The 24,783-nt window shown below is 52.1% G+C and overlaps 8 protein-coding genes and 2 non-coding genes across 10 annotated transcripts, besides 25 other annotated features; all 10 read right to left on the reverse strand.

Annotated features, from left to right (window-relative positions):
- Window positions 1–24,783: a sequence feature (heterozygous, non-Esmeraldo-like haplotype).
- Tc00.1047053506145.10 (hypothetical protein, conserved) lies at window positions 150–4,358 on the reverse strand (the record flags this gene model as incomplete). Its single annotated transcript, XM_806231.1, has 1 exon — window positions 150–4,358. One exon carries the CDS (start codon window positions 4,356–4,358, stop codon window positions 150–152), a length of 4,209 nt encoding a protein of 1,402 aa, XP_811324.1.
- Window positions 2,306–2,331: a microsatellite.
- Window positions 3,303–3,342: a repeat region.
- Window positions 3,502–3,645: a microsatellite.
- Window positions 4,397–4,440: a sequence feature (GA-rich).
- Window positions 4,589–4,612: a microsatellite.
- Window positions 4,623–4,700: a sequence feature (T-rich).
- Window positions 4,816–4,858: a sequence feature (A-rich).
- Window positions 5,269–5,294: a microsatellite.
- Window positions 5,363–5,434: a sequence feature (T-rich).
- On the reverse strand, window positions 5,500–7,008 carry Tc00.1047053506145.20 (hypothetical protein, conserved; the record flags this gene model as incomplete). The annotated part of the gene is made up of 1 exon (XM_806232.1): window positions 5,500–7,008. The coding sequence occupies one exon, from the start codon at window positions 7,006–7,008 to the stop codon at window positions 5,500–5,502; it is 1,509 nt and encodes a 502-aa protein (XP_811325.1).
- Window positions 7,177–7,229: a sequence feature (T-rich).
- Tc00.1047053506145.24 (hypothetical protein, conserved) lies at window positions 7,436–8,512 on the reverse strand (the record flags this gene model as incomplete). Its single annotated transcript, XM_806238.1, has 1 exon — window positions 7,436–8,512. One exon carries the CDS (start codon window positions 8,510–8,512, stop codon window positions 7,436–7,438), a length of 1,077 nt encoding a protein of 358 aa, XP_811331.1.
- Window positions 8,630–8,662: a sequence feature (AT_rich).
- Window positions 8,804–9,233: a mobile genetic element.
- Tc00.1047053506145.30 (O-6 methyl-guanine alkyl transferase, putative) lies at window positions 9,473–9,943 on the reverse strand (the record flags this gene model as incomplete). The annotated part of the gene is made up of 1 exon (XM_806233.1): window positions 9,473–9,943. One exon carries the CDS (start codon window positions 9,941–9,943, stop codon window positions 9,473–9,475), a length of 471 nt encoding a protein of 156 aa, XP_811326.1.
- Window positions 10,509–10,532: a sequence feature (AT_rich).
- Window positions 10,591–10,611: a microsatellite.
- Tc00.1047053506145.40 (hypothetical protein, conserved) lies at window positions 10,750–18,570 on the reverse strand (the record flags this gene model as incomplete). Its single annotated transcript, XM_806234.1, has 1 exon — window positions 10,750–18,570. One exon carries the CDS (start codon window positions 18,568–18,570, stop codon window positions 10,750–10,752), a length of 7,821 nt encoding a protein of 2,606 aa, XP_811327.1.
- Window positions 13,351–13,375: a microsatellite.
- Window positions 18,609–18,653: a sequence feature (GA-rich).
- Window positions 18,866–18,901: a microsatellite.
- Window positions 18,984–19,691, reverse strand: Tc00.1047053506145.50 (hypothetical protein, conserved; the record flags this gene model as incomplete). Its single annotated transcript, XM_806235.1, has 1 exon — window positions 18,984–19,691. One exon carries the CDS (start codon window positions 19,689–19,691, stop codon window positions 18,984–18,986), a length of 708 nt encoding a protein of 235 aa, XP_811328.1.
- Window positions 19,606–19,651: a sequence feature (A-rich).
- Window positions 19,661–19,696: a microsatellite.
- Window positions 19,799–19,834: a sequence feature (GA-rich).
- Window positions 20,027–20,054: a sequence feature (AT_rich).
- Window positions 20,449–20,485: a microsatellite.
- On the reverse strand, window positions 21,263–22,246 carry Tc00.1047053506145.70 (hypothetical protein, conserved; the record flags this gene model as incomplete). Its single annotated transcript, XM_806236.1, has 1 exon — window positions 21,263–22,246. The coding sequence occupies one exon, from the start codon at window positions 22,244–22,246 to the stop codon at window positions 21,263–21,265; it is 984 nt and encodes a 327-aa protein (XP_811329.1).
- Tc00.1047053506145.90 lies at window positions 22,424–22,521 on the reverse strand. Its single transcript, XR_008255317.1, has one exon. It is a non-coding gene; the product is annotated as a C/D small nucleolar RNA (snoRNA), TB9C1C1 (small nucleolar RNA).
- Window positions 22,586–22,656, reverse strand: Tc00.1047053506145.100. The gene has a single exon (XR_008255316.1). It is a non-coding gene; the product is annotated as an H/ACA snoRNA, TC9C1H2 (small nucleolar RNA).
- Window positions 23,155–23,231: a sequence feature (A-rich).
- Window positions 23,348–23,368: a sequence feature (AT_rich).
- Window positions 23,494–24,783, reverse strand: Tc00.1047053506145.80 (surface protease GP63, putative; the record flags this gene model as incomplete). Its single annotated transcript, XM_806237.1, has 1 exon — window positions 23,494–24,783. A coding segment is annotated over one exon (1,290 nt), but the record flags the coding sequence as incomplete, so codon positions are not given.

Here is a 24,783-nt window from a genome sequence, read left to right on the forward strand (position 1 = left end):
GTCTGTTTCGCCCTCCCCTCCATCTCCCTCTCCCTGTCTCCACACATGCCCACACGCCTTCCCTTCATAAGAATACACGGCAGTTGTGGATTCCTCCTTGTTTGTTCCTTTCATTCATTCCCCCTCCTCTCTCTTTTTCTCTCTCTCTTTCAAGCGTAAAGTTCAGCGTAGTTCAGCAACGGAGCATCAAATTGGACCCATTGATAAAAGTCCGGCAGACCCTCCACAATGGCGCTGACATCCGTACCCGCGGCAGTTGGCGAAGAAATCGGTGAGCCATTGTGATCAATGCTCTCCTGCCCAACAACTGGTGTCGTAGAAGTCATTCCAGCATCGGCATTGACACTCTCCCGATAGTGTCGATACCCCCTTGCCCCCTCAACCAAGAGTCTTCTTCCAGATGGTGTCTTTTGTGTTCGTGTTAAGAATAACCGCGCCCCTATAGAAGTGGAAGAAGCACCAACAGTACTAGTCGTAGTAGTCGTCGTATCTCCTCGTAAACGAGTTAATGACACCTCCACTTCATCCTGGGAAACATCCAAGTTCTTGTCAACGGCATAAAGTCCCTTCTTCCGCATAGCTTGTCGGCAAAACCCCTCCAGCGCATTCCATGACATCAGCTGTAACGCAGCGGTGAGAAGGAATAGCGGGGCTCGATAGCGACGAAGAGAAGAAGTGCCACTGTTGTTTGGATTCCGCCCAGCGTTAGATTCTGGTGAGTTAAGACGTGGGCACGGCAAAAACCAGACATCAGCGCGACATCGACTAGGAATAATTCCCACAACAGGAATACGTACCGTGCCATGATATGTAGAGCCCTTCTCTGAAGAAGGCGAAAAAAAAGCATGCTGTGAGTTCCGAAAAACTTCATTTGCGGAAGCTTTTGCACAGGATCGTCCAGACGGCGAGAACTTTGTATCATGGCTCCCCATACTGGCGCTTGAGGTCTCCATGACAGTCTGCATCTCTCCACCACTGCCAGTTGATGCAAAAGGGGCCTTCTCAAGAAGTGACATGCATACAGCTCGCATCGCATTGTCGTTGTTACCCTCACACGGTGAAGGGGATACCAAAGAAGACAATGGTAATGACATCGGCGTTGAAATATTTGACGTCCACATTTCCCAATGAACGCCTTCTCGATCACAACGGAATACAGGGGACAACCAGTCGCCGTTCATCATCGTCACAACACTTGATGCTCGGTTCCCTGCCACATGACGTGGCGGTCGCAGTGCATAATAAACGATAAAACTCCCACAGCCATGTTTGGCCGTATGGCATTGATCATAAACTGGTTGCCAGAGAACGGCAAACCATGACTGGTTATCGAGCTCCGTCGTATTTGCGCTAAGAAGAACGGAATACCGTTCATTGGATGCAGCCAGTTCATGCACCTGCTCCAGAAGGAGACTACGTTGGTCTGGTCGTTCCGTTGCCCCCCATGTTAAAAGCCCGATTTCTGCATCGTGTGACACCTCTTCCATATTCTCTTGTGTAGCCCCATGCAACTTGGAAGATGTTGGTGCCACAGAAGATGAACCCGAGTTACTCCGATTCTTTTCTTCGGCACTCACCTCGAGATTGGCAACAAATTCACCGTCACAAAAAGAAGATTGCATGTGAGTTGTTCGGTTTGCTGTGACTGGATGAGAAGCAGTGGGGGAAGTAACATCCGTACTCTGATATATAGACTTGAGCTTTGCGTATGTCGCAGATTTTTCAAGAAATCGAAGCCGAAATCCACTAAAAAACGGAACGTACACTAAATGTTTTTGAGGAGGACGCATTGGTGCCAAAGAAGCAGGCTCCGCAAAAGGAATCCTGCAGGCAAAGGGGAAGTCCAAGGCCTTCCATATATTTGCAAGTGAGATGGAAGGCTCCCTATACGTTTGTGACGGTGCGTCACCTCCTACTTTCTCTCGCCCAGGCGGTACAGTAACCGCTGAGGAAGGGGAAACCCATTCCAACTCCTGGTCCATTTCCACCACAGGAGAGACAGCATAAATAAATGAAACAATATTTCCATAGGACGATGAATCAAACGGCAATTCTGTATCTCTCTCCTCAAATAAAACTTCCTGCGCCCCACAGTGTTCATATAATGGCGCCTGAAGAATATTTTGGCAGACAGTTGCCGAATTAATTGGTGTACCCCTTAGAATGGCATTAGAAGCAGACTCTCCATCGGCATATCCTTCTCCTTTCGAACCGAGTGGAGCCGATACACTGTTGTTCAGGGGCAAAGAATTTTGCCACATTAAATCAGGCATGTTCGTTTGCTGGCTTCCAGCAGCAGCAGCAGCACCACCACCACCACCACCACCACCAGAGTCCATCGTAATTGATGCCCCATTCAAGGGGATCCTGTTATTGGCATTTATCCGGTTGACTCCTGATGCCTGGGTTGTGGATGGGCATTGAAAGGAAGCAGAAGTTGGCGTCATGGCATTGAAAGACCGCGACCGTTGGTGCGCTGTGGAAGCGCCGTATGCATTCAATAATCCTGTCGACAGTGTCTGTGACTGTAAAAGAAAAGAATCATGATAATAATGTTTGTGTTGCTGTTGTTGCTGTTGAGAGTAACAATGATGATACTGGTGATGTAGAGCCCGCATAGAGTCCGTCGACGCAAACACGGGAGGGATTTGACTCGCCTCAAACGGTTCCCCGCGAGGATGCCCCTCAGCCATATTGCGCTGCCACCCGTTGTCAAGCACTCCCTCAGTACTTTCAGACGCTCTTATTTCCTCCTCATACTCCAATGGCTCTTGTGGAATCCCTACGGAGAATTTGGAGTTGTTTTCTCTTTTATGAGGTGCGGTGCGCAAAATAAAGAGATCCTCCTGGGGCTCACTAATCAGTCCATTCGTGCAACACGTTTTATGTGGGAATAAACTGTGATTGCCCTGCCCACGCTGAGTCATGATGGCATCATGGTATGAAGGGAGCGAAGCACGCCGTGGCGTATCCGCTGTGTTCTGCGAAGGCGTCACAGAAATCGGGGAAAAAGAGGGAATAAAGCCCAAAATGTTTTCTGAGGAAGTGAATGTGGCTGCCTCGCCCCTACCGGCTCCGGGACCCCAACTGCTTTTGACGCTACTGCTACCGTTAACATCATCAAACCTCGTTGTACTCGTTTGGATATGACCTCCGGTGTGGTCCTGCCTGCATCTTCTACTGGTCGTGCTGTCAGACTCGACAAGCGGCTGATGTTCATGCACTATTTTCGGGTTGCAAGGTTCACTACCATCAATTAAAGGAGGCCCCTCGGCCGCGTGATCACGTGGTAAGCTACTCGTCTCCTCTCCCCCTCCCTCTTCCTTCTCCTCCTCTTTATCCGGAGTAGCTAGAGCCGCGTGGCGTACCGGCTTCAGCGCCTCCGTGGTTGGAACCCCATTCTTCTCCGTGCTCGAATTCGCCGAGTCACATACCGTAGCTAGTGAGGGATCCATCCCCGTGTTTTGTTGTTGCTGCTGCTTCTGTATTTGTTGTTTTTTTTGATGATGATGATGAAACATGTACTGATGCTGGGCGTAATGATGTTGACTCTGATTTTGGTAGTAAGGCTGGCTGTTCTGATTACAGTAATGATGATGATGATAATAATAATTATGTTGATTATGTTGGTAATTGTATTGGTGACCTGAAACAGCAGCAGCGGCAGCGGCACAATGTGCAGAAGCACCGTAATACATTGATCCAGAAGAACACGCTTGCGGAATTGTTTGGCCAAAAGCTCCACAACTGAAATATGAAAAAGGAGCAACGGGGATACTACTGTAACCGTATGGATACATACTGCCTCCTGCCGCATCGTGGCTGTATGAATTTGGCCACTGCGTCGGAGTGTCGTTCGTGCTACTCTTCATATTCCTCACTTCCTGCACCTGCTGCGTCCCCCTTCCACAGTCTTTCGAAATGACTCCACTAGATGGCCACGTCTGTAAGGATCCATAGCAGCAAATGCTATTCACACGCCCCTGCTGTGCAGCTTCACTACGAGACACCACAGGCACCAGAGATGCCGTCGGCGCTGCAGCCATCGCCGTTGCAGGGGGCGTTTTACTGCTGTTTACTGGCGGTGGTGGCGGTGGCGGTGGAAGTGAATACATCTCACTGGACGCTGGAGGTTGCACCCATCGCAGTTGCTTCTCAGTGCTGCGCTGCGGCTGGCCGCCCTCTCGGGGCAACGGAGCAGCTCCATGCAACTTATTCCCGTGGCGTGTTTCCGCATTTTTGCTGTTTTCACCTCTGCCGTATCCCGCGACTGCAACGCACTGGTGGCTAACGCTGTTTATGCGGCTGTAGAAGTCACACCCAACCGGCACGTGAGACGCCAAAGGCAGAGATGCCATTTCCCCCTCACACACGTTGGCCCGCACGTAAACCTATCAAGAAAAGGAAGAAAGGAAGAAAGAGAAAAAGAATGAAGAAAAGGGCATTGGTAGGTGGATGCCAATAAACGGAATAAAGAAAAAAAAAAAAGGCAATTGGGGACGGTAGAAAATTGAAAAAACGGTGTAAAGACACATGCAAACACAAACACACAAACTCACATGGCACTTGACTTTTCTTTCCCCATGAAATATATATATATATATATATATATTGTGTGTCTGTTTCTTTTTCTTTTCTTCTTCTTTTCCCCTTTTCTTCTGCCTGATTTTTTCGTTTTCCTTTTTTTTTTTTTTTTTTTTGCCTTTCATGCCAATAGGCAACCACGCCGCGCATTCCACTCGTGTACATGCAGGAAGGGTGGGGAGGAGAAACGGCGGGTGACGGCAAACACACACTGAGAGCGAGGGGGAGAGGAAGAGAAAAAGGAAAAAGGAAAAAAGAGAAAAAAAAAAGAAAACAGCAATTTTGTGCGTCCGCCGCACATCCCCTCACCACCACAAACCCGCATTCGTTTGCTTCCTTTCCCTTCGATAAATTCCCCGCCCGCGCGTGTGTGTGGGGGAGAGGGGAGAGGGAGGCCCATCCATTATTAGGAATGTTGACTGCAGCCTGTGTACTCTTCGCAACATACATTCCACGTACCGCACCACCACACAAGCACGCATACATTACCGTACAAGAAAATAGGTAACGCCAAGCCACAGGTGCGGACACAACACCACTCACGCACTCCCCCACTCACTCATTCACCTCCCTCCCTTCCGCGTTTAATCATGACAACACGGGAAGAGACGGGAAAAGAGGCGGGAAAAGAGAGAGAGAGAGAGAAGGAAGCATCAACGAGCACACAAGTAGAGAACAATGAAAAATAATAATAATAATAATAATAATAAAGGCCATAAAACAAGCAAAAAATCTTCATTGTCAGTGGCATGTGAAGAAGGGGTAATGGGGGGAGGGCTTTTTTTTTTCATTTTTTCCTTTTTTCCTCCTCTTTTCATGTTCCTTTTTTTGTTTTGTTTTGTTTTTTCTTGAAGAAGAGTTTTCCCCCTCTTTTTTCTTTGTTTTTTTTTTTTCTCGTTTTGCTTCATGATCCCTTTAACTTAGTGCATACAGCACCTCCAACACGGATTGAGCTAAATGCTTCACCTCCCTTGATGTCTCACTTTTATTCACCAACGGCCCGACGATACTCTCAATTTGACGAAGTTTATCGTAATAAAACTGTCTCTCATTCCTCACCCTTATGAGCATCTCAGACGCCGTCGCGCTGTCGTCACTCCCCCATTCACTCATCGACTGCGAGCCATGGCGAGAATGCGCCGGCGTCTCGGTCTCCACCACCTGAATCAACGCCGTATGTGCGTTGTGCGAGGCACTCAAGGACGGTGATTTAGGCCCACGGTGTGGGGCCGTCAACCGTTTTTTCCCCGTCATGGGGGAGACGAAGCGACCGTTGGTGTCCGTGTTTCTGCAGTCCAGAAGAGGGCGGGTGACGCTACTCTTACGTGATGCATAAAGCGTGTTGGTGTTATTGGTGGTGTTGGTGGTGGTGGAATTTGCTGCCACGGCCTGCAGAGAGTCTGCACCGTTGGGGCGTGCAAGACTCTTTTCTTTGCCGCCCATTCTGCCACTCGGTCCCGCGACCGGGTCTCGTCCGGCCTCCAGGCGTTTTGTGCCGTTACTACTTCGCAACATCGACGACACGGGGCGTGTGATCGCTGCACCATCCCCTGATCTGCGTAAGGGGGTTCGTGCGGTGCTCGCATGTCGATCCTTCGACGCCGACAAGGACCGCACTGTGGTGTCGTGGCGGCCAGTGGAGACACGACCTGCTCTCCCCTGCGATGCCTGCCTTCCCGCGACGGAAGGACGAGAGTCTGAAGAACTCAACGGATCATGAAAGGAAGTTGCCGTCTTTTTTGTCAATGGAACGGGTTTGGAAGCGCTTTCTTGGCTGTGTGCGGAGGGGGGCAGCGAGGACGCGCCTACCCGAACCGATGGAGCCCTACACGACCTCAATGAATTTTCCTTTACGACGGTGACTGCAGTTGATGTCTTGTCAACTTCTATCGGCTGGCTTTCGTGGTCTTTCGGCAGATGCGTGCTCCCCGTTCGGCCGCACGCTCCCGCGGTGCCGTGTTCCAGTGACTTTCCCGATGAATGGTTCCGCGCCTGTCCTTCCCCCCTACTCTGTGAAAGCGCGTCGTAGAGACCGCGAAACCACTGCAGCAGCTGCAGGTTCGCCTGGTAGGCCCCTTTGATAATCTTGTCCGACTCCTCGGTCAGCAGACCGGGTCGCGGAATGCCATTCTTCTGCAGGGCATCCGTAAAAAGCTTTAAGTTTACCACGGCGTCAAACTCATGCTTGGCGTTTGTCTTGGCTTTCGTCGTGAGCGGCGGGTACGACGTTGGCAGCAGTGAAGGAAGGAGCAGCACATACGGTACGCAGTTGCCGCACTGCTCCACTTTATGCAGCCGCGGAAGGGAGTGTCCACCGGCAGCGGCGTTTCTCTGGAGCAACTCATTCAACCACGCCAGGAGTTCCGTACGGGATTCCTTCGACGACACAACTTGCAGCGACGCGGGCATGCGACCGTGGTCCATGACCAATGTGCTGCACTTCCGGCTAAGCCTCACGGCAAAAGGGGGAAAAAAAGCGAGAGAAAGGGTCACCGGATAAAAAAAAAAGAAAGGAGAGCGTAAAATGATGGTCATTTTAATAGGCATTTGTAGTACGTGATGCCCATCACTTCATTCATCCATGCATAAACCTTTTTTTTTTTTTTTTTGAGTTTTCCTTTCGTCTTTGTTATTTCTTTTTTTTTAACCGCCCAGACCTCCCTCCAGTAATAAACAACTCCGCCGTTTGGCTCTTTTCCGGCACCAACGCCAAAACGTTCCTACCACCACCCACCCACATCACTGTGCCCATAATCCTGACGCTCGTGTGCGTAACAGGCACACGCTAGTGGACCGCTACAGTCAACGTGAAGCGTAAAGGAGAAAATAAAGGGAGGAGAAAAGAACCGTCTCATGGGCATGCGCCCACCCTCGCTTCCTGCAGAAGTTCTTTGGGGTGGCGACGCGCAACGTGTGCCAGCCACCGTGTGCGAGAAGCAAAGGTTGCCATGCAATCATCATACGGGCAAGTGACGGTTGTGTTGGTCTGCGATTGTCCGTAAGTGGCTGGCGGCACTAAAACCTCCGCCGCACGAAGTGCGGTTGAATCCACCTCCTCCGAAAAAAACGCACCCACTCCCTCGTGTCGCGGTCGGCCTTTGAAGCGTTCTGCGGATCCTGCACGGCGCTTTGAAAGAATACGGCGACTACGTTTGGTTACTGACCGCGCTCCAAGTCGCACCACCCCCTCATCCCCCCCGTCAACGTCATCCCCACTGTCGGACGCAAACGCATCCTCGCGAAAGGGGCAGTAGCACCTCAGGTGGCGTTTGACATGCTGGCGACTAGAGAGCTCCTGCTCGCAGTTGGGGCACAAGAAGATTGTATCGGCCGGATCGTCTGTCTGCTCCGCAGAAGATGTCGCTACATTCGATGCAGAAGGCTTCAGGGACAAATGCTTGGGGAGCACCCTCGGTGGGCATGGTCTTGAAGAGCAACGGCGCTCGTGAATTGTCCGCGACCCCTTGCACGACAACTCCGTGCCGCAGAAGCGACAAGCAAAACCGACCGTCGCCGGTGAGGCCCCCGCTTCCGTCCCCGCTGCGGCACTCCCCACGGCACTTGCATCACTCGGTTCAAGGTGTGTCTCGTGCCCCGAAGACGCCGCGGTGGTTGGGGTCGACCATGTCGTGATCAGCTCCGGATGAAGTCGCAAAACGTGCCGGCGTCGGTTGGTGCTGGTTGTAAACTGCGCGAGGCAGAACTCGCACTGGTATGGCCGCTCCTTCGTATGTGTGAGAAGGTGGCGGTTGTAGTTGGTGCGGATGCTCCTGCTCGGCACACCGGTGATGACGCGAGGGCAGTGCGGGCACTGCAGCGAGACGACCCGATCCCCTTGTCTCTTTGCAGGGCGTGACGATGACGCCTGCAACTGCCGCGTCGACAACGTGGATGCTGACATGGACGCCGCCTCATCACTGCCGCCCATCCCCTGACGCCTACAGACCCACACACAAACGCACACGCAGTTAATTGTCTGTTCCTCCTTTCCCACCGACAGCAACACTGTACGACGGTGACGACAGTCAACAATGAGAGCAAAAGGAAAAAATAATTTTAAAAAATAAAATTTTAATTACACCAAGGAGAGAAAAGGTGAGAAAATTATCGTCAAAGCGATTGCACTTTTTCTTCTTTGTGTGTGTTTCCCTCGCGCAGAAACCGCAGAGCTAACTTCGATAATGAGATGCGGGAGGAAGAGAAGGGTGGATAGAAGCAGAATAATCTTCCGAGCAGCTGGCCAGATCCTGATAATCTGTGGAAACCAAACAAGTTAGGAAAAAAGGTTCTTTAGTTAATTGCTTCAATGTTTTATTTTCATTCAATATATAGAATTCCGTGGACCACCAGCATGGTCCTTTGTCCTCAGTTAGGATTTGAAATATTATTACTTACGAAGTGGCAGACTTTGGGCTCCTCCAACCACAAGACCCCGCCGCGTGGTGGGAATCAAAAGGGTTAGGGTGGGATGGCAAAATAAAAACAAACATTATCTGGCTCCTATCAGCTCCTTGCCCCTACAAAGTCGCGTTCTTCCCAAAAGATTCATACGGTAGAAAGTATCATAAAGAACGCCTTCATTTATCAGGATACACATACATTAATTAAGTTAGCCAGCCCTCCCGCGATCATTCGTTTCACAAGCTCCTAACAGTTATTCACAGTAACAAAAGAAAAAGAACATGCGCCTTAACTCTTCGGCCATTTGGACAAAATACCCGCCGCAGTGTGTATGAGAGAAATGGCGGAGCACGTGAACCTCCCCTCCACTCAAGTCGCACCGCAACACGCACAGAACAAAAAAAAAACACGAAGCCGTTAGCAAATATCAAAAGTAAGACAAACAGAGGCGGTGATGCGGTCAGACCTTCTTTTGTTTTTTCACTTCCTACGCCCTTTCACGCTTTAGTGAAGTCCCCGGCACGGATTCCACACGCTGCAGCTGCCTCGCCGGAATTGCCGCCTGCTCGTGCCGCAGCAGCCACACTTTGCGCCACAGGCCGGGGCCGAACCCAGTTAACGCCCGCGACGCCCCAACGACGCGGTGACACGGCAGAAAGAGGCACACATGATTCTCACGCATCGCCCGCCCCACCGCCCGACTGGCACTCGGTCGTTGACATCGCATCGCAAGTGCGCCGTAGGTCGTGATCTCACCCAATCGCACCTCACGAAGCGCCGCCCACGCAGCCTGCGTCAATGACGTCGACGGCGGGCACCGAATGGGAACGCCATCCAAAAGTGCGTGCAGTTTTTGCTGGCAAAAAGAAACGGATGTATCACGGCCGCCGCCCCTCATGGGGGGGGAAGGAATAACTGAAATATCGCCGCAATTGCAGTACCGCGTACGCACGGGCATCACTCGTCTCACTGTCGTCACCGTCCTCTTCTTCTTCCTCCTCCTCTTTTGCGGTCGCCGCGGCTTCCTCGATCAAAATCTCACGCGGTTGATAAGCCCGCCGTAGTCGGCAGACTGCATCCTCCTCGCAGTCCGTCCAGTTGCACAGACACACCGCACCCTCCTCATCAACAAGCACAACGCACTCACCAATCGGCGTCGGTGTCGTGTAGCGGTACACACGCAGAGGCGGGACCCCCACCACCGAAGTGGTGGCATTGCTGAAGCGCAGTAATGGCGTGGGCATTTGGCACTCAAACTCTTCTACAGTAATGAAGGCTGAAAAGAGAACAAAGGACCGTCGCCATGACATCCGAGCAAAGAGACAGAATAACAGACATTCGGCATGCAAGAGGGAGTAAAAAAAAAGGGGGAAAAGAAGACAAAAAGACCCCAATAAAAAGAAGGGAAAATAAAATGGACGCGTTTTAAAAAATCACATCATCCGCTTGCGTGCATCCCCGTCCCAATTGTTTGGCGGGGAGGGGGGAAAAGGAGAAAAGCAGAGAATCGGAAATGGCCTTTCTATATTTTATTATTTATTATTTTTCTTTTGATCGTTTTGATGTTTGTTTGTCTCTTCCTTATTTATTATTGTGACGCTTTATTTCTTCTTCTTCTTCTTCTTCCCTTCCCTCTCTCTCTCTCTCACTGGGCCTCCACTACACTAATTGCTCATGCCGCCTACTATTCGCAGGACTCCTCCCCTTTTGTGGAGGTCAGGGTTCCTAAAAACAAGCCGCATAGAAAGAGAAAAACGTGCCCGGCTAAGAGCTCATGGCGTACAGCACGTCCTGCCCCGTGATCGCCGACAGATTGTTGCAGAGTGTTCTTGCCTGCTCGACAACATCATCATCGCGGTCTTCAGTCATCTCCACAACGGCGGGCAACATCTCAGCCATCAACCGCGCTGCCAACTCGTCCCCGCCATCGGCGTAAATACCGTCGAGACACAAAAGCGTCATGCGTCGCACATGACGGTTCGGGTGACGCAGTGCCTTCAGCAACTCGTTCTGCGTCCTGCTCTGCAGTTTGGACGATGTGAGGGACTGAAACAGGGCCCGCACGGCGGGAACGACATGGTGCTCCGCACGGAAGGCATAGTCGTGTGTGGCGTCCGCCAAGTACGACAGGTTTGATAACTGCCGCACCACCGCCGGCATGACGGAAGTAAACACCTCCGGCGTCTCCAAGTAGTTGTCCATAGGTACGCTGTGGTCATGATCAGGCCCAGCCGTCTGCGCGAGCGCCATTCGGCGCACGCAATCCAGCGCTCCTTCTAGTGTCAGCGCAATGAGACCCGCCGCGTGTTGCATGGCGTGTTGCGTGGCGGAGCAGTATCCTGTCAGTGTCCCAACAACATACGGCAGCAGAACAGGAAAACCAAAATCCATGATGGACCCCAGTTTCTCCAACATGTGGTTGCATAGAGCGTAAAAAAGCACCCAACCGTGAACGGTTGTGCGGGGCACCAACGCTGTGTCATCCCTCTCACGCGTGTCCCCTTCAGCCTCCATTTCATCCTTCTGTTGTTGTTGTTTCTCTACACGATTGAGAAAATGTTCGGCGGCACCGCCAAACGCCCACTCGGCAACGGTCGAGAGGTACCGTACGCACTGCTTTGCCTTAAACTTGAGGAAAAATGCCATGTAGGCCTCCAGCACCGGCTGCACAATGTCACCTGACGGAAGTGACGGCGCAGTGGCGAGTGCGTGAAGAGAGGCAAGCCAAAAGTTCTCTTTGATCGTTGCCCCATCGACGAGCACATGGAGGTGCATAAGCTCCTCCCGCTTCAGACCTTCCACACGTCGCCGCACGCTGGTGTAAAACAAGAAAAAGGAGTGTGAGTCCACACGCACCCGAATGGGCCTCCTGCCCAAATTTGTGTCCGTGTCCACCGTGACGCCACGCAAACACTCCGTGCAGGCCTCAATAAACAGGTGGGGCTCAAGTACCGCCTCTAACATCGCTAATGTCTCCGCACTGCGGTAATTTGTCTCTGTGTCATCCACGTTGTGCAGGTGCGTTGCCGCAAAAACAATACGTGAAAGATACGGCTGACACATAAGCCAACACGACGGAAAGACGCGCAACAAACATCCAAGCGATGCCTGACGTAGAAGAGACCCGGTCTCACTGCGGGAAACAACAGGAGCAACACGCACCACGGCAAACACCGCCACCTCTACCACGGCCTGAAGAATGTTGTTGCTGTGTGGCGTTGTGAAGGCCGTCCCCATCACTTGACAGACCGTCCCAAGTGCCGTCAACAGCGCGGCAGCAGCAAGCAGTGCATGTTCTTTCCTCGATGAAGCAAATGTGTCTCCACCGGTGGCTACTGTTCGCTCTGCAGGCATCCCTGTACCTGCCCGGGAAAGAATGAGCGGCAATACGGTAACAATTTCCTCTACCCACCGATGCACAGACTGTACGCGGGCCTTGTTCCCAAATAGCTTGGACAATGTGGCTTCCGTCACACGGTTCGCGCGGTGAACGTTCAGTAATGTCTTCTCCGCCTGCAAACTCCCACCACTACTGATAATGCGCACAAGCTCCTCCATGCAACCCACAATAAGCGGAAGCGGATGCAAGTAATCCACTCCAGCTGAATGTGTTGAGGCACAGTCCACAGACGCACGCATCAGTGAAAAAAGATGTGAAAAAAGTGCAAATGATCGCTTTGTTGCCAGCGGACGGGCTTTCACACGAACAAGATCCATCAATGTGAGCTTTTGCTTTGGATCACGCAGCCGTTTCCGGTGTTCCTCCACTTCCGACTCACTGAGTGTGTTCTCCACCGTCGGCAACGCATGGTGCAGGCGGTCCAGCAACACCTCCAGTCCCTTCTGCTGCAGTGCCGCACGTTGATCCGTGAGAAGTCGTTCAAGACAGGCCACAAAGGTCGCCTCATTAATACCCGCAAGTACACATGCCAGAGTGTTACCGGCGAGCAGTTCCAACAACACTGTGAAGGCCTTTTTCTCACCATATTCAGGCAACCCTTCCTGCATCTCTGTTCCCTTCTTCGCTCCATTCACTGACACGGGAACCATTATATCATTCTCTGTGGCAGCGTTAAGCTCCGCGTAGTGCGCAAAGAGTTCAAGGGTAGCAACTAACATCGCCATGCACTCATCGTTTGTGCGCGACCCCGTCAGAACCGCTGCACGCTCTTCCTTCTCATTCTCTTCCCCATCCAGCTTTGCATGCGAACTACGAGAGGCATGCTGGTGATGCTGCAACTCAAGGAACCCACTCAAAAAGGCCTCGGATTTCACGGTGGTGTTGATAAGATGCAAAATCATCTCTTGTCGATTGATCACTTGGTTTGGTTTCACAAACTTACGGAAAAGTTTAATGACCGCAGTCTCCTCCTCTTCCTCTTCCTCCTCCCCATTCCGCCGCGCCGCCGCAAGAGAAAGCTGCTCGTGTGGATCGATCAGAAGGTGCATCATTTGTGTGAGGCAGCTGAGCTGCGTGTGCACGTCGAAGCCCTCCAGGAGGCTGCTGCACACGTCCATCGCACTTTCGTACCGGTGGTGTGCGGAGGCAAAGTCGACAGCCTCCAGGCGGATGAGGAGCGCCACAACGGGGATATGAAGCGCCGTGCGTCCGGCTACACGCGACCCCCCCGGCCCAGAGACAGGTATCGATGGTGCCGGCACAAACAAAGGGGAAACAACACGCAAGAGCTCGGTGATGACGTCAATTCGGTGACGAGACAACGTTGTCGCCTCTTCTCCTTCTCTTCCCTCTTCGTCTCCTGCCGCCGCAACATCGGGTACGAGCAACGCTGCCATCAATGTGACGCACTCTCTCACGAGCGTTCGAGTAATACGAGCAGCGCCATGCGATTGCCCCTCATTCAACGCCTGCGGTGACGACACGCAAAGGTTCACCAGACTGCGAATATACACAAACACCTGGCGGCGGAACTGCGGCTCGCCCAAATCGTCCGCCTCCGCAAGAAGCGGGAGTAAACCGCTCAAAGGGAAAGTCTCCAACATTCCATCAATGACTGTGAACAGTGACGGCGAAGAATCGTCATCGTCATTGTCGTCAAAATGAACAGACGGGGAAACAGTGATGAGACTGCAAAACAAACGCAGTGCAAGAAGGGCATCCTTGTTTCGCGGGCACCATCCCTCCTTCCCGCCCAGGGAACTATTCCATACTTTGCCACACAACTGTAAAAGACGCTGCACGTCCGCATACGACAACGGGTTATACAAAGCACACCACGATGGTGGTTCCCACGCATCCGCCATCTCCGTCGCCGGTGCCGCGAGTGCCTCCATCACATCCACCACGACCGACAGCTCCGGGGAAGGCTGCTGAAGAAGCCGCGACACCCACGGCAGGAAGAGACGGTAGTAGCCGCCAAGTGTCCCAGCAAGGAGAAGTGTCGCGTCACCACCGAGACGGTTCAGAGACGCGGGATTGCTCAGTAAGGCGTGGGAAACCGTAGCGGCGAGGTGCTGCGCATACTTCTCCTCGCTATTGGATGCCTTGTTACCGCCACGTGAAGGTGCTATCGACGTCGACGATGACTCACCTTTCCGTCCTTGTGGAATGAATAGCACAGGGTTGGACTTTCGTCCCTCCAACCCGCGGCTCAGGGCGTTGGCAAAGGCGGTAAGAGCGTGACGATACACAGGACGGGCACGCCCACCAACGACATGGAGAAACGGGTGTTGGATGAGAGCCAGGCAAAGCTGCAAACATGCATCTTCGCCATCGTCCGACGGCGTTCCAAGTTCTGCGCGCAAAAATGCAGCATGCAAGAAATCCGCAGCTGCAGAACTCACCGCCACGGCCGCGGCGGGAATGTCATTGGCGGCAGTTTCGTTGTTGTTGCTGCTGCTGGCGGTGGTGTTACTAATGCTGCCACCCGTCGTCAGGATGGATTTCAGCGCCGGCAAAAGGATGCCCATTGCGATGCCGCTTGTTGCCCCCTCACCGCGAGCGGCTTTGCCCCGAAGAGGGAAAAAGTGTTCCAGTGCCCGACAGGAGAGACAAAACGGCACTATTGGCTCCAACTCCTTCTGTTTCCCACACGTCCTGGCCATCATGCGGCACAGCAGTTCAGCGGCACCACGCGTAGGAGGGCGGCGGGACTCCTCGCAAGCCATCGACTCGATGATGGCGCTGAGCGTAGTGGCAGAAATGTGTTCCACCCGCAACGCCAACTCCACGGAGATCTGCGCGGCAGTAGTCGTCGCACCATTGACTCCGCTGACGTCACCCTTTTCTCGCGTTGCAGTGAGAACTATGTTCTGAATCTCCTGCAGGAGAGATTCCCTGCGACTCGTTGGTGCGGCAAGTGGACAGAGAAGCGTGAGGGACAAGGCCGACAGTGAAAACTGCTGCGTCTCCGTCGCTGAAACGCAACCACGGGTCCGGAATACCGACGTGTAGACAAGACTGAACCAGTCGACTGGAAAGCGCTCCTCTTCGCGAGCAGCATCTGTTGGCTCCAAGAGTCTTAAATAAACCGGTGGGAGACGCATGGGACTCAGAGCCACAGCTGGCAACGGCGTACTTAAGTAGCCAAGGAGGCGAGTCATGCGCTCCCACACCGCCACCCCATCACACGTGCAGCTGTCGTTCCTCAGGCGCACTTCTAAGCTGCAGCGCACAGCCGTCCCCATAGCCGCTGTCAATTCATCCTTCGGCAGGTATGGGGCCACCAGACTGTTCTTCGCGCCACGACCAACCTGCTCCCTCACCTGCCGCAACGCCGCACGTTGTGCCTCCCGCAATCTCGCTAAGTAACTGTCATCGGCTTTCGTGCCTGAGCCAGTGGTGGTGTTGTTTTCCCCGACAAAAAAAACTAGCAGCATCCGAATCACGGCATCCGCCTCGGATGCCTCAGACGTTGCCAAGTGTGACGCACATACCAAGCAGCACTCCATCATCGTTGACCTCGACTCACGCGAGAAGCGGTGCTCCCCCTGCCCTGCCTTGCCCTGTAGCCGCGATAACGCCGCCCGCAGCTGCGCATGAGCCTCCGCCCGCAGCAACTCCAAAAGTGGAACACATTCAAATACTGAAAGATACCCGCTCTTGACAACTCCTCCAGTGGCGGTGGGACTGCTGGTCACTTGTTTGGGCCCCTCCGTCCGTTTCACCGCCTTCTTGCCGTCCTGTTCCCCATTAGCCTCATCGTTGCTAACATCGCTTGCCGCCTCATTCTTCTCGGCATTTGATGCGGCGCCTTCTGCCACAACGGTGCAAAAATCAGACGTTCGACACATCTCTGGCACGACAGCGGTCAATCGCCTCTCCAACTCCACAATCAGCTCACGCAGCTGACGCGCTGCTTCCGACCTTTCCTCCGAGGTCTCATTCGTGAATTCCCCTGTCGATTCCTGATGCACCGCATCCACATATTGCAGCGTCACGTAGTAGAGTGCCAACCCCCTGATAAAGTCATGAAAGGCATCGGTCTCACTGCTGCTTTTATGTTCGTGTTTCCTCCTTTTCCCTGACGAAGACTTTAAGCGGCGGGCCTCTACAAACCGCCAAAGTGGTTGCAGTGCAAGACCGAGAAAGTCCTTCTGCACAGAAACGCCATGTTGCGTGGCCATCAACCACAGCGAACGGAGAATGTTCCGCAGGTGTTGAATAATGACGTCCTGCTCCGTACAAGAGAAGCCCCTGTCGGGTGCCGCCATCATCGTCACCGTCAGCTCCTCAGCCTCCCCGTTCACCAACAACGCGAGCAATTTCTCCATCGTCGTGGCGGCCGTACGCAGAAACTGTTCTGCCACAATACGGAACCGCTCGTACTGCACGACGTGCTCGAGGAGCTCCAGCAGTGAGTTGCCTCCGCCGCCGCTTCCGGGAGCCGACGACGATTTGATGAGCTGCTGTACCGTCATGCTATCCATCGCCTTCGCCGCCAGCAGCCGTACCTCCGGCAGGGGATGTAACAAACAAGAGAAGAGAGGAAGTCGCTCGGTCCTGCCGGAGGATCCCTGCACCTCCAACAACTCATAGCGAGTGCCACTGAGGTGTTGTGCAAGAAATGCGGTCGTCGCGGCCTGTGTAGTGACGCCGTTCAACAGCCGCGATAAAGTGGCGTCAAACACGTGACCGAAACGACGCTCCAATGCCCTGATCCACGTTGTGACCACCGAGTCCCCTTTGGATCTGCTTCCATGAGCCTCCGCCGCCGTATTTTCTTCATCTTCCTCCTCCTCCTTATTCGTCTTTTCTGGATCACGGTTCCCCGATGCGGAATACCGTACATGGCATGCCATCATAGCTTCAATCACTTCCGCCACCAACTCCTCCGTAAGCGGGAGATCATTCACGGCACAGTGCACAAAATGCAGTAAATCAGGGGCGACAGACTCTAGTGAATGGGCCACGCACAGTCGTTGAAGGCACTGGCGAAGCAAGACAGCAATGAGCGAGTCATACATTCCACCGCCAGCGTTAGCCGCCTCCTCTGCAGCGGCTGTGATCCATGGCGCCCACTGCTTCCATGGCAACGCCAGTAGCAATTGGACATGCGGGACAAAAGTCACTTGCGTCACGGCTGTCCGTTGGGTATAGAAAAGAAGGTCAAGGACAGCCAACAAGTCGCTCGTTGGCACAACGGCAGCAACAACAGCAGAAGACGACGACGACAATGATGCAGCAACCATATGATCTGCAGCTCTTGTTAAAAATCGAGCAATGGGCTTGACTACAGTCGCTAGTGTCGGCACGGAAAGCTGCACCTCATTGCTCCACGCAGCCAAAACAACGAGAGCGCTGCACACCACTTCCCGGCTCGGAAGCAGCAACGCGGCATTGCCACCCTGGGTATCTTCCTGCAGCCGCAACTCCTGTTGCGCGCCTCCCTCCTCGCTTCCTGACACCGCACCACTGAGGAATTCCACGATAAAAGGCAACAAAACACGCCACAACGCCTCCGCATCGGGGTGCGAAGCCAATCGCACCGCCACACCGGAAAAAAGAGCATTTGCCGCGCTGTTGTGGACTTTCATGCGGACAGACATGGCAAGAGTGAGGCATACGATCCGCAGAGCCTTCCGACTCTCTGCGCAGGCCAGTATCAGGTGTTCCCGCAAAAGGGGAGCGCCGTGCTCCTGGTTTCTCTCAAGGAATGCAAAGCCTGTATCACGCAGATCCAGCAGCATCACCGCGCGAGCAAAGAGACTATGATCATGATACGGGAGAAAAGTCCGAAGCACTGCCTCCACATTGTGCACATGAACCTCGTGAACACGCACGAGGTACTCGAAGACCTGGTGGGCCGCCGTCAAAAACATGTGTGGACTGAGCAGTGTCAGGAATTGCTCGAGGGTTGCGTCAAGGGCCCGATTTTCTTCCAAGCTCAAAAGTTTTCGCTCCACGCGGGTTTTGTACGGGTGGAACAGTTCCTCAATGAATGGGTGGAAGCGGTTATCGATCGCAACAAGTGTCTGTAGGCCATGAACGGCAAGTTGATGAATCTGCTCCCGTGAGAAACTACGCGCCTCGCTGGCATCAAACAAAAACGACTGCGACAGTCGTTTGTCTCCTACAGGCCGCTGCTGTAACTTCTGCAGCTGCGAGGCAAGTTGTGATGCCATTACCACAAAAACAACACAACACAAACGCACACACGCACAGAGACAGAGAGAGAGAGAGAGACAAAGAAAGAAGGGGAGAAAGATTTTGAGTGATAGACCCCTTCCCCTTTTTTTCTTTTTTTATGGTTACAATTATTATTATTTATTTACTTCGCTTCTCCCCCCCTTTTTTTTTCCCTTTTTTGTTGTTCTTGTCGGAAGCCTGCCTGCGTGTGTGTATGTGTGTGTCACTACGGTCAGTGACTGGACGCAGCAGGAAAAAAAACGTTAATGTCTCGTCAGTCAAAGTCGATACAAAAAAAAAAAAAAAAAAGAAAGAAGAAAAAAAGAAGAGGAAAGCAGCCAGACAAGAAAAAAGGAAGAAGCAACACAAAAATGCATACGGGCACCATTTAAAAATGGTGGCGAGTGAATCAAATGTCAGTGCGTGAGCGTTTGCGTCTTCCGCCCCTCTTCCCCTCGCCTGTCGCCTCCATTGTCTTGAGGCGCTCCACCGTACCCAGCGCCCCCACCGAGGATGCCGTGAACACACGATCACTCGGCGAAAAGGAGTGCAGCCGCGCACGGTAGGCGGCCGCCTGACTGCCCGCCGCTGCCGCCGCGGTGACGCCACCCCACTGCTGCTGCCGCTCCAACCCAAAGCCGTCGAAGAGACAGCCGCCCAGCTCCACGTATTGCCGCAGGTACACCGTCTCCAGATCATACACGCGCAAGTCTAATGTCTCCAAATGGCTCTCAAGAGCCTCGCGGCGTTTCTGCAGCTGCTGCAACTGCGCTGGCAACCCTATCGCCTCCTCCTCCTCGGCGGTCGGGGTAAATGCGGTGGTGACGCCAAAATCCCGCCTCGCAGCAGCAGCGACAGCGCGTCGAACGTATCCTTTTGGTGGCATGTTGCAGAGATAACTTTTACCGATGCCCTCCGTGTGCACAAAACGCCGTCTTCTACTGAGTGTCCCGGCAAAAAAAAAGAAAGTGAAGGCTGAGAGACGGTGAGGAAAAATATATGTATATATGTGTACAACGCCGGCAAGCTGGTAAAAAAAAAAAAAAAAACGATAATCCAAATTAAAAAAAAAATAAAGCGTAACTGTATAAATATATATATATATATACGTATACATGCATAACTAATTACATACATTCATACATGTGCATACACCGTCAACGGGAAGGGAAAATTAATGAGGCGGCCAAACACCTGCGCTCCACGCAATATCTGTGGACAACCAAGAAGAAGAAAAACAACAAGAAAAAAAAAAAAAAGCGGGAAGGTTTAATATTTGGCACTTCACTTCTTTTCTCGCCGTTGCTGTTGCACTCACTAGGGCTCATGCAGCGTGCATCCCCCCCCATTTTCTTCACACACACACCCTCCCTGAATGAGATCACGTGGAATCAAAAGATGTATGTGCATAGATCTGTAGTAACAAAAAGAAAAAAAAAATTCGGGACAGAGAAAAATAAAAAATAATAATAATAATAATGACAACAAGCGATATATGCATCTTTACACTCACTCACACACACAAGAAGAGATGGAGACACGCGCGTTGGTCAAAATCCAGGCACGCACACACACACACACACGCATCCATCCGTCCATTCATCCCAAAAGAAAACATTCTTCATTACATTGGCGTGGCCGAGGCAACATGTCTTTCCACAATAGACACGCGCACTCACATTGTGCTGGCTGTCTTCGGTAAAAGCCCCACCGAAATAACGGGGTGAGAGAAATTCAGAATGATCGCAGGACAGTCCTGATAATTTACCGATGTCACGGCACAAGAGATACCGCCGGCAACATGTGGTCCTACCAAAATGATCGCACCTATCACCTTGCAGCGAGGGGAATCTTATCCCACTACCCCCTGCTCTCTCTTCCTCCTCCTCCTCCTTCTCCTCCTTCTCCTCCCCTCATGACGCCCGCACGGAACTGCGATATGTTGACAAGCAATCATCCTCCAGAGAACGTTGAGAAAGGGCCCCCCTTCCTTCCCCCCTCCAACAAAGAAAGAACACACACATTTATTGTTGTTGTTCCCTCGTACTGTACATACTGGCTGCCTTGCGGCGGTTTACACCTCCATCGAGCACCCCACCACCGCGATACGATTTCCATTTCTTAAAGATGGCAGCATCCGTCCTCCACGTCCATTGACTGCATAAGACAAAACACCCCCTTGCAGGTCAAAGCGTCACTTCTATTTCAGCCTCAATAGCCCAACGCACAGGGCAAAAAAAAAAAACGATGCCCCAGAATTCACTGTCACCAAGTGCCTCCTAAATATGTCCTGCTGCGGCGTAAACCACACACGTCGCACAGCGTCGCCTCCTAATGGATGTCCTCGTAAAATAATTCCCAAACGTTCAAAAGGAGTTTCATCGCAATCAACTCATACAAGACAAGGCAACGCTCCTCACTGAGATGCACCCGCCCACCCCACTTGACCCCTATCGCCACTATCTCACCCGTACATACACGCATACAAACGTATATATATATATATACCACTGACACCACAGCAGCAGGAATAGCAACAAGCCCGCATAGTGGAAAAAAAAAAAAAAAGACTACGTGACGCTCAGTAATGGGAATTTCATCAGCCCCAATCATCCCCCTATCTTTTTTCACTTGCCCCTCTCTTCTATCGCCATTCGGCAAAGCGGAGCAAATGGAGTGTCATCTCGACTAACTTAGACAGCCTCTTGGCCAGAAAGTCAGTTGCACATTCACCCTTGCCTGTATAATCAGCCGCCAGCTTTCTTCGTCAGCCGATATCGCCTCGCGTTGCTTGGATTCCTCTTGAGACACAAGTGCCTGCTTTGCCACCCACTCCTCTGGCACTGGAGGATCCGCCTTATCTGCGCTTTGTGCCGCACGAGAAGGTGTCTTTGGCGCCAGAAAGAGTCCTGCCATTTGCCTCAAAGCAGAAACCTTGTCACTTTTTCCCGAAGAATTGCGCAAAGTTGCGTCATCCCTCCTTTTTGCAGCCTCACCCTCGAGCTCCAACTTGAGACTTTGCTTGGCTGCATCCGAGATGGACTCCACCACGACACGAAAGGCATCTCCGCAGTTCTGGACAGTGCGGGGTGTCAGCAGCGCATATGTATCAAAGTCCTTGTCAAAATACGTCACATACGCGACTTTAATCCCCAGCAGCAACGCGTTTTCCTTAATGGCGCCCACGACACCCTCAAAAGTGGGGGGTTCATCCCCCCAGGGGTTCACCAACTTTGTTAACCCCACATAGTCGCCCCCATTTGTAAAGTACTTCACTGACCAGTAGCCAAGATCATTCCTACCACCTTTATCGTCCCGGGCGTACATCCAGCCACGCTCCACAAATCCCGCTACAGACCTACTATCTCCAAGCCCTTGAGACGTTTTCCTCTGGTATGATCCAGGAGAGACTAATCTCCTCGGAAAGACATGTGACCTGGCGCGAGCTCGATAAGCCGTAGAAGTCGTCGTCTCCAGCAGCGTTGGATTTGAATGGCAGGAGCGAGCAACACGCACACAAACTCCGTCCGGATACGGCGATAAAGTTTCCGCGTTTGATACAAAGCCACGCGAACTCGGCACAGTTGACAAAGTATATCCATGCAAAAAAGATTGTGTCAAGCCCTCACCAGGAATTTGCGGCGACACAGGCATTGAAGTATTAGAAAACATTTCTCACAAGCAACAGACAGTCCACCGCTACACAAACAAAAATTATAAAATATTCCTGTTATGTACAATGCACCGTCCTACCTTTTAGCAAAAAAAAAAAAAAGGGGGGGAAGCGCATAAAAGCAACGGCGGTGTGCACGGGGCTGGTGCGTGCGCTGCAGACACGAGGCAGGGGAACGTCAGTGAGGCCCCGGGAAGGACCAACCGCCAGAACTCATTTCACGGCGCAGGGCGCATCGAAAAAGGCACACTCAGTCAGCGAGATCATCACGCAGCAGCAAAGAAGGCAGAAAAGGAGCGGAGGGAAGGAGGAAGAAAGGGCGCAGTACATGGCACTTATCATCTCCGGGACTACCAGAAGGCACCACCGCGGCAGAGCACAGCGCACGGGCACCTCGGATTGCCCCGTGGAACACGAGCCCGCACCACGCTTAAGCACTGCTCGCAACACAGGGTGTAACGATGTGCGGTCAACAATCCATCCCTGCAATATACTCTATTTCTATTATCTGCGATCCAATACATATACATATATATATATAAAGGGCCCGCGGTAAAAGAAAAAAAAAGGAAAAAAAGTTATTCTTCATTTTCCACCCTTCGCAGAGGATCACGGCAGAAGCAGCATCATGACATCGCTGAAAAAGAGCAGTGTATAAAACAAAGAAGGGCTGAATGAATGGTGAGCAAAGTGAGGGGTGTCGGACGATTACTTCGAAAACACTGCCAAAATGGTTTGGTCTTATCAAAAGCGTGCATGTTCGATTGTTACGTTTCTGCCTTCTGTCTTTTTTTCCGTATGATTATTTGTGTGTGGGTGTGTGGTGCTCTCAAGATATTTTCCAACACGCACATGTATGCTTCCGCGGTGGACGCGGTAAAATACGTCGTTTGTTTGTGAAGCATCCAAAAAGTAAAAAAAAAAGAAAAAAAAGAAATCGTACAAAAGGCGAAGCAAAAAAAGATAATAAAAAAAAAGAAGAAATGCGATGCAGCAACATCCATGCAACAAACTGAGGCATCAATGGCTTAAATCTAAATCGTGTCTCAAAAAAAAAAAATCTTCATTCACCAGGAATATTTAAAAGCAAATTGGTTAACTATATATAATATATATATATAGCTAATTTTTTTCTTTTTTGATGTTTGTTTGTTTGCCTATTTGTTGTTGTTGTTGCATTCTTATGCGTGGTGGTGGAGGGCTGTGGGTGCACCGGCGGTCGGTTCTCCCGTGGGCGGCTAAGCCGTCATATTCCGAGCAAAGCGCCCAAGAGAGAGCAAAGAAGCAGCCAAGGCAAACTGGGAGTAACGGCAACGCTGCCTGCATCCACCCCGAAGTGTTTTTTCCTGGCGTCGGTTTTTTTCATCTCCAAGGGCTTCGAGAGGCTCCTCTGCACTGGGCCCTCCACAGGCGTAAGCAGGTTCTGGAAGGTGTTGTTATCGAGCGTAGGTTTCAAGACGGCAGAAGCAAGGGTGGTGCAAATATCCGTGTATCTTGGGCAGATAATGTGGCCGCGGGTGAATGGAGGTCCTGGTTTCAACCGGTGCCCCTCTGGGCAAGGATACCAGGTGTCATCTCCCACGTACCGTATGCTTGCAACCCCTTTATGTTCGCACGATACCTCCACGCAGATGGCACCAATGGTCACCGAGTTGAAGCGAAGCAAGTCGCTTTCCACGCATCGCGAATTGGGCCCCACACGACACCCAGTAAAATTGTTCAGAGTATTGGTGCATGCGCCTTCCCCCGACGGCATAATAACAGGACAGTAATCCGTCAATTCATTCGGTGAGCCGCCCATAAAAGGGTATTTAAAGTACCTATACACCGGATGCAGATCCCGTCCAAAATGAAACAAGCCGCAAACCCCCAGCGCCAAATGATCGGATGTGCATTGAAATAGAAAGGAACCATCGACGCAGAACATATCAGGGTATTTCGTGGTACCATTGTTTACGCATTTCTCTTCCAGAAAATCGCATCCAGTGTTTCTGCCCCACCCCATCACCTCCTCCATGCCCCAATTAGCGCGGTAATACCCCAAATCCTCAAATGCAGCCATCGTCATGGCGGAGTAGTACCCGATCCCAGCAACACCCGCCATTATCTCATCCTTTGCGTTCCGCCGCTCCCAGTGAGACTGCGCCGTCCCCGCACCACCCTCATCCTCCAGCTCCATACCAGGCGCCCTATCGCAGTTAAAATGTTTCCGCGTCACCTCCCGTGTCTTTTCGGAAGACACTACGAGGACGTTGGATTTGCCACGAATTTTGGACAACTTGGTGACCATTTTGCTTTCAGCAAAGAGTTGAACGGAAAATCCAAGAGCGTGTGCAATCTCATGTGCAACGGCACGCGAGAGGTCCTGCCTTGAAGAGATGTGCTGCGGACCAAAGTTGAGAGCACCAACAGCGGGTCGACCACCACTCCTGAGAGCACACGGTACGCCCCACGCGACATTCACGTCATGCGTCGGCCCAGCAGCAACATAAAGGATAAAATCGGCACCAGTAATCCCTTCAGCAAAATGACTATC

The sequence above is a fragment of the Trypanosoma cruzi genome, genomic scaffold, assembly GCF_000209065.1.
Source record: "Trypanosoma cruzi strain CL Brener 1047053516269 genomic scaffold, whole genome shotgun sequence".
Lineage (NCBI taxonomy): Eukaryota > Euglenozoa > Kinetoplastea > Trypanosomatida > Trypanosomatidae > Trypanosoma > Trypanosoma cruzi.